We start from the raw sequence: 13,553 nt of genomic DNA, 5'->3' as shown, positions 1-13,553 counted from the left end.
ACACAAAAGACACAATAATTAAAAGTCTTTTAAACAACCATAAATGATGGGATATGCAAGGAAATATATGTGGAATCAAATTTTGGCGTTTCTTTAGATGCCAGGAGTAAAGCGAGGAAAAAAAATAATATACAGTATTATATACTTAGAAGAAAATACTTGTAAATTGTATGTGGAATACAATCAATGGCAATTGTGCTGTACTCAACCATCCATGTTGAAGGAGATATGGTATGATTGCCAAAGAGACAGCTATTGATCAGAGTTCAAATAAGTGGATGTAAACAACTAAAGACCACTGCACAGCCTTCAAGTTCATTGAGTTCAACAATGCTTCATTCTTTTGAAAAAAAAAAACAATTTAAAAACAAGGTTGACTGATTGAATTTTCTAATGTTAACCATTGATTGTGAGTGAGCATAGAAAAGCACATTTTCTACCAGATTGAAAGTTTAAACGAAACTCCAGAAGATAAGGATAAAGGATAAAAAAGGTCGAAAATACAAAAATCCTCAGATTTTATTTGTGGTATATTCATGTGGGGCATCCGTAAAATATGGACACATTTTTTATGCCCCACCTACGATAGTAGAGGGGCATTATGTTTTCTGGTCTGTGCCTCCGTTCGTTCGTTCGTTCGTCCGTTCGTTCGTTTGTTCGTTCGTCCGACTTCAGGTTAAAGTTTTTGGTCAAGGTAGTTTTTGATGAAGTTGAAGTCCAATCCACTTGAAACTTAGTACACATGTTCCCCATGATATGATCTTTCTAATTTTGATGCCAAATTATAGTTTTGACCCAAATTTCATGGTCAACTGAACATAGAAAATGAAAGTGCGAAGTTCAGGTTAAAGTTTTTGGTCAAGGTAGTTTTTGATGAAGTTAAAGTCACAACTACTTGAAACTTAGTACACATGTTCCCTATGATATGATCTTTCTAATTTTAATGCCAAATTATAGTTTTGACCCCAATTTCATGGTCAACTGAACATAGAAAATGAAAGTGTGAAGTTCAGGTTAAAGTTTTTGGTCAAGGTAGTTTTTGATGAAGTTAAAGTCACAACTACTTGAAACTTAGTACACATGTTCCCTATGATATGATCTTTCTAATTTTAATTCCAAATTAAAGTTTTTACCCCAATTTCACGGTCCACTGAACATGGAAAATTATAGTGTGAGTGGGGCATCTGTGTACTATGGACACATTCTTGTTTTTTATGCCCCACCTACGATAGTAGAGGGGCATTATGTTTTCTGGTCTGTGTGTCCGTTCGTTCGTTCGTCTGTTCGTTCGTTCGTCCGTCTGTCCCGCTTCAGGTTAAAGTTTTTGGTCAAGGTAGTTTTTGATGAAGTTGAAGTCCAATCAACTTGAAACTTAGTACACATGTTCCTTATGATATGATCTTTCTAATATTAAAGCCAAATTAAACTTTTGACCCCAATTTCACGGTCCACTGAACATAGAAAATGAAAGTGCATGTTTCAGGTTAAAGTTTTTGGTCAAGGTAGTTTTTGATGAAGTTGAAGTCCAATCAACTTGAAACTTAGTACAAATGTTCCCTATGATATTATCTTTCTAATTTTAATGCCTAATTATATTTTTTATCCAATTTCACGGTCCATTGAACATGGAAAATGATAGTGGGAGTGGGGCATCCGTGTACTTTGGACACATTCTTGTTTTAATGAGTTTTGCTCACATTTTAATAACAGTATATGGAAATGTTACACTGTTCTTATCAAAGACAACCTTTCAAATAGTTTGGTATTTCTGAAATGTAAACAAACATGGTTAAACACACTGATAACGTCATCTGTCATATTTTTTAATAGAAATGTAACTTAAAATTATGGGATGAAGTATGTAAAGGGACGAATTGACACCTTCGAAAATAACAAGTTGTCATATAGTTTCCCTCCCCGTTCTGAATTTTTCCTTGTAGTGGAAAGAGTTGACAACTTTGAAAAATGTCTTTGTAACCCTTTTAAGATGAATTAATAGTGCTATTTGATTTAAAAGATGTATAATCGTGAATTTAGATAGTTGTTTGTATAAAAATTCAACACCTTTGACCTGTTGTAAGTGTTCAACTGACTAAAAGGTCATGTAATTAAAGGTGTACATATGGTATAGGGATGTTAACAGTTACATATTAATTACTTTCCTGTTCCCCATGTAACTTTTTTGTTAATGTTTACTGTAATACAGGCCACTCATGGGGGTGTCGAAGTAATCATAAATTCACAGAAAGTTTGCCAATATAATCACATGAACCCTCATTAATTTTTTTTGCTTGACCTTGGAAAAAGAAGGAAACATTTTCGAAAACAGAAAATTGATTTATTTTTTAATAAAATAATGATAGTAAACAAAATTAAGTAAACAAATCCTTATCATTTAATATATCTGTAATTGACTCATTCTGAGGTATGCTAAGGACTAAATTTACCTGAAAAGACATTGGCTCATTTCAGACTTTGGCCACAGAAGAAACCAGTGACCATGTCTGTATATAGCCCTTGAGTACACCTCAAGAAAAGTCAATAATGATAATGTATAGCATGTGTATAATGTACCTCTAATTTGTCAACAGTTGTTCACAGTATTACAAATTATTGGACACACTCACTTTATTTTTATTTTGTATTGCAGGATCAAGCAAAGGTATGGAGCCAGACATGGCATGTTCAATGATCCAAAGGCTTGCTGAGGATGGATATACAGTTGGAACTTTACATGCTGATAATGATGCTACTACTCAATCAAGACTACCTCGTTCAATAATAAAAAAAGACGATAAAACACATGTGAAGAAAAATCTGTCCAAATGTCTCTATGGTCTTTCAAAAAACTACAAACAGTTAAAATCAGCAAAAGTCATTCCCTACATAGTGAGGTGTTTTATGTATACTATTTCTAAACACCAAAATAGTAAACAATCAATGAAGACAGAACTCGCCACTATAGTGCCACATATTTTTAGACACCATGAACAGTGCAGTCCAACTTGGTGTACATTGTTAAAGATCCAACTAAATTTAGGTAATTTATACCATGACATTGATCCCTGATGAAGTGATCATTTAATGTTTCAAGGCTGCAATATTTTTTTTACAAGTTCTAATTTCCTAGAGTTCAGTAAAGTATATGTATAATTAACACAATTGTAGGGCTATGTGAACTATTGTCATCATTATGTATTAATCATGTATCCATCTTTGTCTTGGCCCATCTGATAACTTTCAAAACTTCTTTCTTCTAAAAGTACTGTGTGGATTGCAAATAAACTTTAATGTTAAGGATTTAATTTTTCACATTTGATCACATGTCATATTAATATTTACTACAGTTAGATGTGTTCAGAACAAAAAAGATCATTAGACTGAATAACATTTTTAGAATTTTGCTATTAGTGTAGTAAAAAAAACCAGTGGCAGTGCAATCTCATTTTCTGTTTGTTTATATTACAGATTCAAACATTTACCCAATGGGAAAGCCCTTTCTGGAGACAAGCTGAGGGAAGATCTGGACAAGTTGGCACAAAATTATATTGAAAGAGCAGATAGGCTGTTAAACCTAGGGTCAACACAGTCAAACAAAAGTTTCAACAACAGTGTTGCTAGTTTTGCCCCAAAAAACAGGTATGCCTTACATTACTTTAGGATTTCTTTTGATTAAGGTCAAAATCTCTGCAACTGTTAAAAAAAAAATGAAATAGAAGTCTTTGTTTGCACAAATTTTCCTTAGCTTCAATGTTGTAATTTAAAACATTCATAGTAAAACAATTCCAGTTTTAAACAGAATTTTTTGTAAGACACATAAAAATTGTCAGTGACACACTCTCTGGTATTCCAATAATGTGTGGTAACTGTGATTTCAATGCAATCTGTGGTCTTTAATGTCTAACTTTGTCATTAAAAATGGAAAACATAAATAATGTTTTGGTAAAATCATGTAAATGTCATTGATGTTGAAGACCGTGACAGCTCTGAATTCAAGCTCATCTTAGTTCCTTTACCATTATATGCATATGCCAAACAGTTACAATCCACTAACTGTCATTTTCCAGGACTAGCTGCAACAGTGAGACAAATTTATGTGTTTTAATTTTGTGGAGCATAAAATATTTTGTTTGTATGTTGAACATTTATTTATGGGATTTTTTCAGGTTTTATGGAGGAACTAAATCATTAAAAGCTAGGGTGTCTTCAGCTGTGATGCAAAAAAATGAAGGCTATGGTTGGTTAAGCAAGGTAAATGTATTTAGGGGCTTTATTATGTATGCTTAGTTTAAACTTATTTTATTTGCTGAATTAAAGCAAAATGGATTAGACACAAGTAAATCAAACTTATGAAGTCTTCTCCATAATACAATATAAAATTACAATAATAGTTTAATATAATGGAAATGCATATAAAGCAAACAGTTTATAGAATATAATACTAGCTTTCATTGGTAAAAAGAGGAGAGAAAGTAAAAAGAGAAAAAGAAAGTTTTAAAAGTCGTATAATTCTGTGAATAAATGTGGTTATTTCACTCCCCTGACACCATACAACTATAGGTTCTGTCATGACATTGGATCAAATAAATTGTGAAAGATATAGTTCCTTACATTTTCTACCTTATTTTCAGAAGAAAAATGCCATTTGCCAGTGTAATGAAAAGAATAACTAATACAAAAATTCAAATAGAGAAAAATGTTTAACTCATGACCAAACAACACTGATAATTAACTCATACACTACATGTATACATTGGTGAATTGATGTGTAGTTATTCTATAATTAGATTTTTTTTGAGATATTTTTTTTTCTTTCAGATCTGTACTTTTTATACGACCGCAAAAATTTTAATTTTTTGGTCGTATATTGCTATCACTTTGGCGTCGTCGTCGTCGTCCGAATACTTTTAGTTTTCGCACTCTAACTTTAGTAAAAGTGAATAGAAATCAATGAAATTTTAACACAAGGTTTATGACCACAAAAGGAAGGTTGGGATTGATTTTGGGAGTTTTGGTCCCAACATTTTAGGAATTAGGGGCCAAAAAGGGCCCAAATAAGCATTTTCTTGGTTTTTGCACCATAACTTTAGTATAAGTAAATAGAAATCTATGAAATTTAAACACAAGGTTAATGACCATAAAAGGAAGGTTGGGTTTGATTTTGGGAGTTTTGGTCCTAACAGTTTAGGAATAAGGGGCCCAAAGGGTCCAAAATTAAACTTTGTGTGATTTCATCAAAAATTGAATAATTGGGGTTCTTTGATATGCCGAATCTAGCTATGTATGTAGATTTTTAATTTTTGGTCCCGTTTTCAAATTGGTCTACATTAAGGTCCAAAGGGTCCAAAATTAAACTTAGTTTGATTTTAACAAAAATTGAATCCTTGGGGTTCTTTGATATGCTGAATTTAAAAATGTACTTAGATTTTTAATTATTGGCCTAGTTTTCAAGTTGGTCCAAATGGGGGTCCAAAATTAAACTTTGTTTGATTTCATCAAAAATTGAATAAATGGGTTCTTTGATATGCCAAATCTAACTGTGTATGTAGATTCTTAATTTTTGGTCCAGTTTTCAAATTGGTCTACATTAAGGTCCAAAGGGTCCAAAATTAAACTAAGTTTGATTTTAACAAAAATTAAATTCTTGGGCTTATTTGATATGCTTTATCTAAATATGTACTTTGATTTTTGATTATGGGCCCAGTTTTCAAGTTGGTCCAAATCAGGATTCCATATCAAGTATTGTGCAATAGCAAGAAATTTTCAATTGCACAGTATTGCACAATAGCAAGAAATATCTAATTGCACAATATTGTGCAATAGCAATTAATTTTCAATTGGAGTTATCTTTCTTTTTATAGAATAGAAGTTGATAATATATGTTGGAAATTTGCCAGACATGACTATGATGTCATTTTCTATTTTTATTTGCCAACAACTTTATGTAAATGACTTCATTGGAAATTTGCCAATATAAAATGTTGCTGATGAAGCTTTTTTTCCTTTTCTTATCTAAAATGTTTTTAGATAATGTATGTTGGACATTTGCCAGACATGACTATGATGTCATTTTCTATTTTTATTTGCCAATAATTTTATGTTAATAACTTCATTGGAAATTTGCCAATATAAAATGTTGCTGATGAAGGTTTTTTTTATTGTTTTATACAATAAACAATGTATATTCACTTTTACTACCAACCAATCTTTACCATTCAGTGATAACAAGCACTTTATGTTACATTTTAATATTTTATGATGTATTTAAAAGAGTAGTTATTGTTGCAAACTCCATTAGAAATTTGAATTGATATCAGTTTTGGAAAAAAGGAAACGGGGATGTGAAAAAAAGGGGGGGGGGGTTAAATTTTTCTCATTTCAGATTTCATAAATAAAAAGAAAATTTCTTCAAACATTTTTTTGAGAGGATTAATATTCAACAGCATAGTGAATTGCTCAAAGGCAAAAAAAAACTTTTAAGTTCATTAGACCACATTCGTTCTGTGTCAGAAACCTATGCTGTGTCATGATCAACTATTTAATTTTAGATTTAAAAAGTTTGAAGAAGAAATCTTTAATTGATTTGTAAAATCTTGACATTTGTTTTGTGTAAAAAAAAACCATGTAATGTCAAAAATTTGATCACAATCCAAATTCAGAGCTGTATCACGCTTGAATGTTTTGTCCATACTTGCCCCAACTGTTCAGGGTTCGACCTCTGCGGTCGTATAAAGCTGCGCCCTGCGGAGCACCTGGTTTTCTCTACATTCTAAATTTTATATCTATAAAGTAAATGAATCATACAAAATAGTTCAAGTTAATATATTATATTCAAATGTCTTCATTCTTTTCAGGTGAATAAGAAGTCTCTACTCTCTCCTTGACCATACTTCATGGAATTCGAAAGGATCGAAGGCGTAAACAGATTAGGAAAACACAGTCAACTACTAATTTCAAAAGAAAAAGACTCACAATAAAGGTAGGCCTTTTTCAGCTCACCTGGCAGTGAGCTTTTCTCATCACTTTGCGTCCTTAGTCTGTCGTCGTTGTTTGTTAACTTTTACAAAAATCTTCTCCTCTGAAACTACTGGTCAAATTTAACCAAACTTGGCAAAAATCATCATTGGGGTATCTTGTTTAAAAAATGTGTCCGGTGACCCGGCCAACCAACCAAGATGGCCGCCATGGCTAATAATAGAACATAGGGGTAAAATGTATATTTTGGCTTATATCTCTGAAACTAAAGCATTTAGAGCAAATCTGACCTGGACAAAATTGTTTATCAGGTGAAGATCTATCTGCCCTGAAATTTTCAGATGAATTGGAGAACCTGTTGTTGGGTTGCTGCCACTAAATTAATTTTAAGAAAATTTTGCAGTTTTTAACCGGATTTTTGTGACAAAAATGTCGGTTATTGATTTGGGGAAGTACGGCGGGCGGCCGGGCGGTCGGCGGGCGGCAATCAAATGTTGTCCGTGCATTAACTCATGAACCATTCAACCACAGCTTTTAAAATTTTAATATGTTGTTACTGACAACTAAATGAAGGTCAAGTTTAATAATGGCGATTTTGACTTTTACTGTTCAGGAGTTATGGTTCTTGAAAGATTGAAAATTGGAGTTTCCAGTCGTGTCCGTGCATTTACGCATGAACTGTTCTACCAAAGCTTCCCAAATTTTAATATGTGGGTAATGATGACAAAATGGAGGTCAAGTTCAATAATGACGATTTTGACTTTTACCGTTCAGGAGTTATAGTTCTTGAAAGATTGAAAAATGGAGTTTCCAGTTGTGTCCGTGCATTTACACATGAACTGTTCTACCAAAGCTTCCCAAATTTTAATATGTTGTTACTGATGACAAAATAGAGGTCAAGTTCAATAATGACGATTTTGACTTTTACCGTTCAGGAATTATGGTTCTTGAAAGATTGAAAAATGGTGTTTCTAGTCGTGTCCGTGCATTTTCTCATGAACCATTCAACCAAAGCTTTTAAAATTTTTATATGTTGTTACTGATGACAAAATAGAGGTCAAGTTCAATAACGACGATTTTGACTTTTACCGTTCAGGCGTTATGGTTCTTGAAAGATTGAAAAATGGCGTTTCCATTCACGTTGTTGCATTTACTCATGAACCATTCAATCTAGAAGCTTTTCAAATTTTAATATGTTGATACTGATGACAAAATGGAGGTCAAATTTGATATTGACGATTTTCACTTTCACCATTCATCAGTAATGGTTGTTGTGATATTGCCAGGACACAAATAAATATTAATAAATCCGGTTTGCTGTCGTTGTGACAGCCTCTTGTTGGTTATTATTTTGAATATTATTATAGATAGAGATAAACTGTTAATTTTAAGAAAATTTTGTAGTTTTTGGTTATTATTTTGAATATTATTATAGATAGAGATAAACTGTAAACATCATAATATTCAGCAAAGTATGATCTACAAAAAAGTCAACATGACCAAAATGGTCAGTTGACCCCTTAAGGAGTTGTTGCCCTTTATAGTCGTATTTTACCAATTTTTCGTAAATTTTTGTAATCTTTTTTAAAATTTTGCAGTTTTTGGTTATTATTTTGAATATTATTAAAGATAGAGATATAAACTGTTAATTTTAAGAAAATTTTGCAGTTTTTGGTTATTATTTTGAATATTATTATAGATAAAGATAAACTGTCAACATCATAATATTCAGCAAAGTATGATCTACAAAAAAGTCAACATGACCAAAATGGTCAGTTGACCCCTTAAGGAGTTGTTGCCCTTTATAGTCGTATTTTACCAATTTTTCGTAAATTTTTGTAATCTTCTACAAAAATCTTCTCCTCTGAAACTACTGGGCTAAATTTGATCAATCTTAGCCACAAGTTTTAAGTTTATTAACATTTTAGTTGAAAACCCACAGAGGGAGAATTCTTTGGCTCTTAATTTTGATTGGAAGGAGACATTAATTGTTACAACATAGAATAGCAATTGTTCTAAAGATCCCACTGTACATTTGCATAGATCTGAATCACTTCTTCCATAATTGTTCTTAAATTTTTTTGTATTGTTTCTAGTCCAAGAAATTGAAAGATAATCAGCTAGAATCAGTAAAAGAGGGAGACACCTCTGGAGGAGAAATAGAAGTGCAAGAACATATTGACACAGAAACTATTCCATCTAAGATGAAGTTTGAAGGAGAAGAATCAGTAGTAGTTTTTGATTTAGAAACAACAGGTAAGTTTAAACAAACAAATTGAATCACAGATATCAGGCTAAAATAATGGCACACAAGACACATTATTTGCCTACTCATTAGTGATTCTTTAATCAAATATTGATGCTTGGAATAAGGTTACTATGACCTTAAAACTTACATTGGTATTGTAAGTAAGTGAAATAAGCTTATAATTTAATTGTAATTCAGTGAAATAGATGAAAGTGACATAACATAAAGCGTAGTAAATGTCCTTTGTATTGGGAATACTTCAATGATAATCTTGGAATAAAGTAATATATTACTGATGTTTGTTGGAAGTTATGTCCCTTACATAATGAAAAAAATAGAATTGACATGGATTACAGTTTGTTTGACAGCATACACTATAGGCGATGATTTAAATTTTGCTTTATTCCTGAGGAACTTGATAGGTAAAATTAAGTTAGATGAAAATTAAATCGCAATATAATGTTCATGTGAAAATAGGGTGGACTGCTAAAATTAGAACCTGCTGAAATGAAACATTTTTTCTTGTAATCAAGAATTTTGACTCCCATAAATTCGGATGCACTTTTCAAGAAGCCATAAGTTTTCAAAGTAGCCACCAATTAATACTTGCTGCCGCTTAAATTTATAAAATGAATACGACAAAAACAGTATTTAAAGCAGAATTTAACCAAACTTGATATGGAACAAGGCATCTCACATTTCAGGAAGGATCAACTTTTAATTATTAATGCAATTTTTGTTTATTTTTGTTCCAGGATTATCAAGGAAGTCTGATATAACTCAGCTGGCTGCATTTGATGGAACCACTGTATTCAATGAGCATGTTTCACCTAGGGAGGTTATTTCACCCAAATCATCAGAAATAACAGGATTGACTTTTGATTTTTCTTTTGACCAGATGTACCATCATGGTAAACCAGTTAAAAGCAGAGATATTCAGATTGTATTACTGGAATTTATTGATTTTATCAGCAAAAAGAAGAAACCCATTCTTTTCGGTCATAACATTGCTTCGTTTGACATTCCCATATTGATGAACAAACTGCGTCAGCACAGTCTTCTTTCGGAATTCATGTTACATATCTATGGGTGCATTGATACAATAAAATTGGCAAGAAGGAAATTCAAAACTAAAGACATAGGAAATCATAAACAACAAACATTGGTCACAAAATTACTTGGCGTAGAATATGATGCTCACAATGCATGTGCTGATGTCACAAGTCTATATCAACTTCTTGAGCACTTTGAATATTCAGAAAAGGATGTTTTTCCATTCAACGCAGCTTTGCTAACAGATTCTTACATTCCATTGATAAGGGCCTCACGCATCACCAAGCTAACAGCTAGATGATTAGCACACAGCGGACTTTGTCTGAAACATCTACATTTAGCATTTAACAGAGACAGTGAAAATGGCCTCAAATCTATTTTGTTAGAGCATGGCTTTAATGCCAAAACAGTCACATCTTTTACTAAACATTTTACATGTACTGAGGAATAGCTTGTTATAGATGTAATACCACCAAATCATAGAAAGTTACATCCAGTTGCATAGGAAAATTTTATTGGTTAATATCCAGTGATGGTTAGTTTCTTATATGCAATGCAATGTACAGTGACTTTTTTTCTATAGTACTAGTACTGGACAGGATAAAACCTTACTCATGCTAAATATGGAAAAAGAAGATGTGGTATGACACAACTCTCCACAAAAGAACAAAATGACACACAAAATTAACAACTATATGTCACTGTACTGCTTTCAACAATGAGCAAATCCCATACTGCATAGTCAGCTATAAAAAGGCCCCAAAATGTCAATGTAAAACAATTCAAAGGGGAAAACTAAAGGTCTAGTTTATTTACAAAAAATGATCGAAATAGCAATATGTACATGTAATACATAAACAAACGTCAACCACTGAATTACAGGCTCCTGAGTTAGAACAGGCACATACATACAGAATGTGTCAGGGAAAGTATATTTTATTTGAAGCAAAATTAAATTAGTACAATTCTTTGAAAAGTGCAAATTTAACAAAGACTAGGGGAAAATTCAATGGTGGTATTGCATCTATAGGTTAACAAATTGTATTGGCACAGCCATTCAGTGGCGGATCCATAACTTTTCATAAGGGGGGCCCACTGACTGACCTAAGAGGGGGCCCGCTCCGGTCATGCTTCAGTGATTCCCTATATAATCAACCAAATTTTTCCCACGAAAGGGGGGCCTGGGCCCCCAGGGCCCCCCCCCCCCCCCTAGATCCGCCTATGCCATTTTATGAACATAACATGGTATTCAGAATTGAGATTATGGCTAATCCTGATGGGTCCGTGTTATTTTTTATTAGTAGAGTCTTTGTGCACTCTGCATTATACCAAAAGCCAAATAAATTATATTATTCAGCCCTATTAATGGAACTGAGATATCTTTTCAATGCTAGAATGAGAAAAGTGGTTTTAAGTGCAAATTTGATAGGCATGGGAGATAAGTACAAATAACGTTAAAAAAAGCAACACAAACATACATTATTTGTACCAAATGATACTTTCAGAATAACTTTTCTTTAATGCTAACAAGGTTTTGTCAATAAAAACTACATTATAAAGTGAACTTTTTTGTATAAATAGATTATTAATACACAATATGTTTTTTGCAATGCCGGTACATATAATTTTAATTGGGAATCCCTGTCTGCTATTTGGTCCAATCAGCTTTTGGGTTTTCCCAGTTGCTGCTGCATGTGAAATCCCGTTTACTAATTGCTTTTTCAAGATTATCCTAATTAACCAATCAAAATTAACACTGCAATTGAATTAACCAATCAGTGCTTAATTAACAGGGTGTTTGTTTTAGGCACAATCACATAATTATTCTCAAAGCAGTTTGCTTTGAGCAGACATTTGAATTTTCTGGGAAATTATTTTTTCCCACCCTCTGCTCCCTAGAGGATAGTTTTTATACGCCCGTCAAAATTTTGACGGGACGTATTATGGTATACAAATGTCCGGTGTCCGTCCGTCCGTCTGTCTGTCCGTCTGTCTGTCCGGTGTAAACATGTCGCACCGTAACTTGAGAACGACTTATCCAAATTTCATGAAACTTAACATAGTTGTTTCTTATGATGGTCACATGATCTGTATACTTTTTGGTGAAAATAAGATTAAAACTTTTTGAGTTACGGCACTTTGTAACCAAAACAGGGGTGTGTTTTTTTCACATGTCGCACCGTATCTCAAAAATGATTCTTGATTATGGCTTAAAACTTTACACATGTCTTTGTTTAATTAATCTAAAGATCTGTATACTTTTTGGTGATGATTCAAAATTTCATTTTTGAGTTATTGAGTATTTTGTAAAAAAGGGGGAGGGTTTTTTTTACTTGTTGTGCCGTATCTCAAAAACAATTTATGATTATTGCTTAAAACTTTACACACTTCTTTGTTATATTAATCTAAAGATCTGTATACTTTTTGTTGATGATTCAAAACTTTATTTTGGAGTTATTGAGTATTTTGTTAAACAGGGGAGGTTTTTTTTTACATGTCGCGCCGTATCTCAAAAATATTTTATGATTATTGCTTAAAACTTTACACACTTCTTTGTTATATTAATCTTAAGATCTGTATACTTTTTGGTTTTGATTCAAAATTTTATTTTAGTGATATTTAGTTTTTCGAGAAAAAAAAACAGGGTTGGGGGTTTCACATGTCCCGCCGTGTCTCAAAAACAATATATGGTTATTGCTTAAAACTTTCTCAGAAACTATTTATGATTATTGCATAAAACTTCCACACAAGACGTCGGGCGTATCATGCGCTCATGGCGCAGCTGTTTATTACCTTATTGCTATGTCATTTCAGCCTTTTATTAAAATATATTGTTAATAAGTAGAGTAGTAATGTTTTCAAAAAAACTCACAGTTACTATGTACTTTGTGTTAGGAGTACCACAGATTTTCAACTGGAATTTGCTTTGTTTGTAATTATGTTTACATGTATTGCTTTATTGATATGCAAAGAAAATATTAAACTGTGGTTCTTTGTCTCAAACCTGTGTTTGTTCAGTTAACACTTCTAACTAAGAACCGGTTAACATATCTTGGGCCCCTTACTGATCTCTGATTAGTGTAAAACATGCTTCATTTGCACTGTATCTTTTCAGCGTTTGGTTCGGGCCCAAAAAGGGAAAGCATCTAAGTATTCGCCTATGGAGAAATTAATTGTTAATTACATTCAACTTATAGAAGTGAGAACCACTAAGAATAAAAATATCAATTTTGCCACCACCTTAAAGTTAACAGTCATGAGTTGTCTGTTGTAATGT

The 13,553-nt window shown here is 32.5% G+C and overlaps 1 protein-coding gene across 6 annotated transcripts in view; it reads left to right on the top strand.

Moving 5' to 3' along the window:
• LOC139519959 (coiled-coil domain-containing protein 186-like) overlaps positions 1-13,553 on the top strand; it is a 78,695-nt gene that overhangs the window by 61,754 nt on the left and 3,388 nt on the right. For 4 of the 6 annotated variants that reach the window (XM_071312272.1, XM_071312271.1, XM_071312273.1 and 1 more), the window contains 6 exons: positions 2,651-3,040; positions 3,469-3,639; positions 4,167-4,251; positions 6,855-6,979; positions 9,072-9,231; positions 9,979-10,811. The exons of 1 other annotated variant lie outside the window; for it this stretch is intronic. Coding sequence is in view for 2 of the 5 variants with exons in the window: in XM_071312269.1 (XP_071168370.1) it covers positions 9,180-9,231; positions 9,979-10,577 (651 nt within the window). In the remaining 3 variants the exon portion in view is untranslated. Of the gene's footprint in view, positions 1-2,650; positions 3,041-3,468; positions 3,640-4,166; positions 4,252-6,854; positions 6,980-9,071; positions 9,232-9,978; positions 13,280-13,553 lie in introns of those variants that run through there. One more of the 6 variants, XM_071312270.1, reaches the window with a different exon arrangement.

This window comes from Mytilus edulis, chromosome 4, assembly GCF_963676685.1.
Source record: "Mytilus edulis chromosome 4, xbMytEdul2.2, whole genome shotgun sequence".
Classification (NCBI taxonomy): Eukaryota; Metazoa; Mollusca; class Bivalvia; order Mytilida; family Mytilidae; genus Mytilus; species Mytilus edulis.
This window is presented reverse-complemented; position numbering and strand designations above follow the sequence as displayed.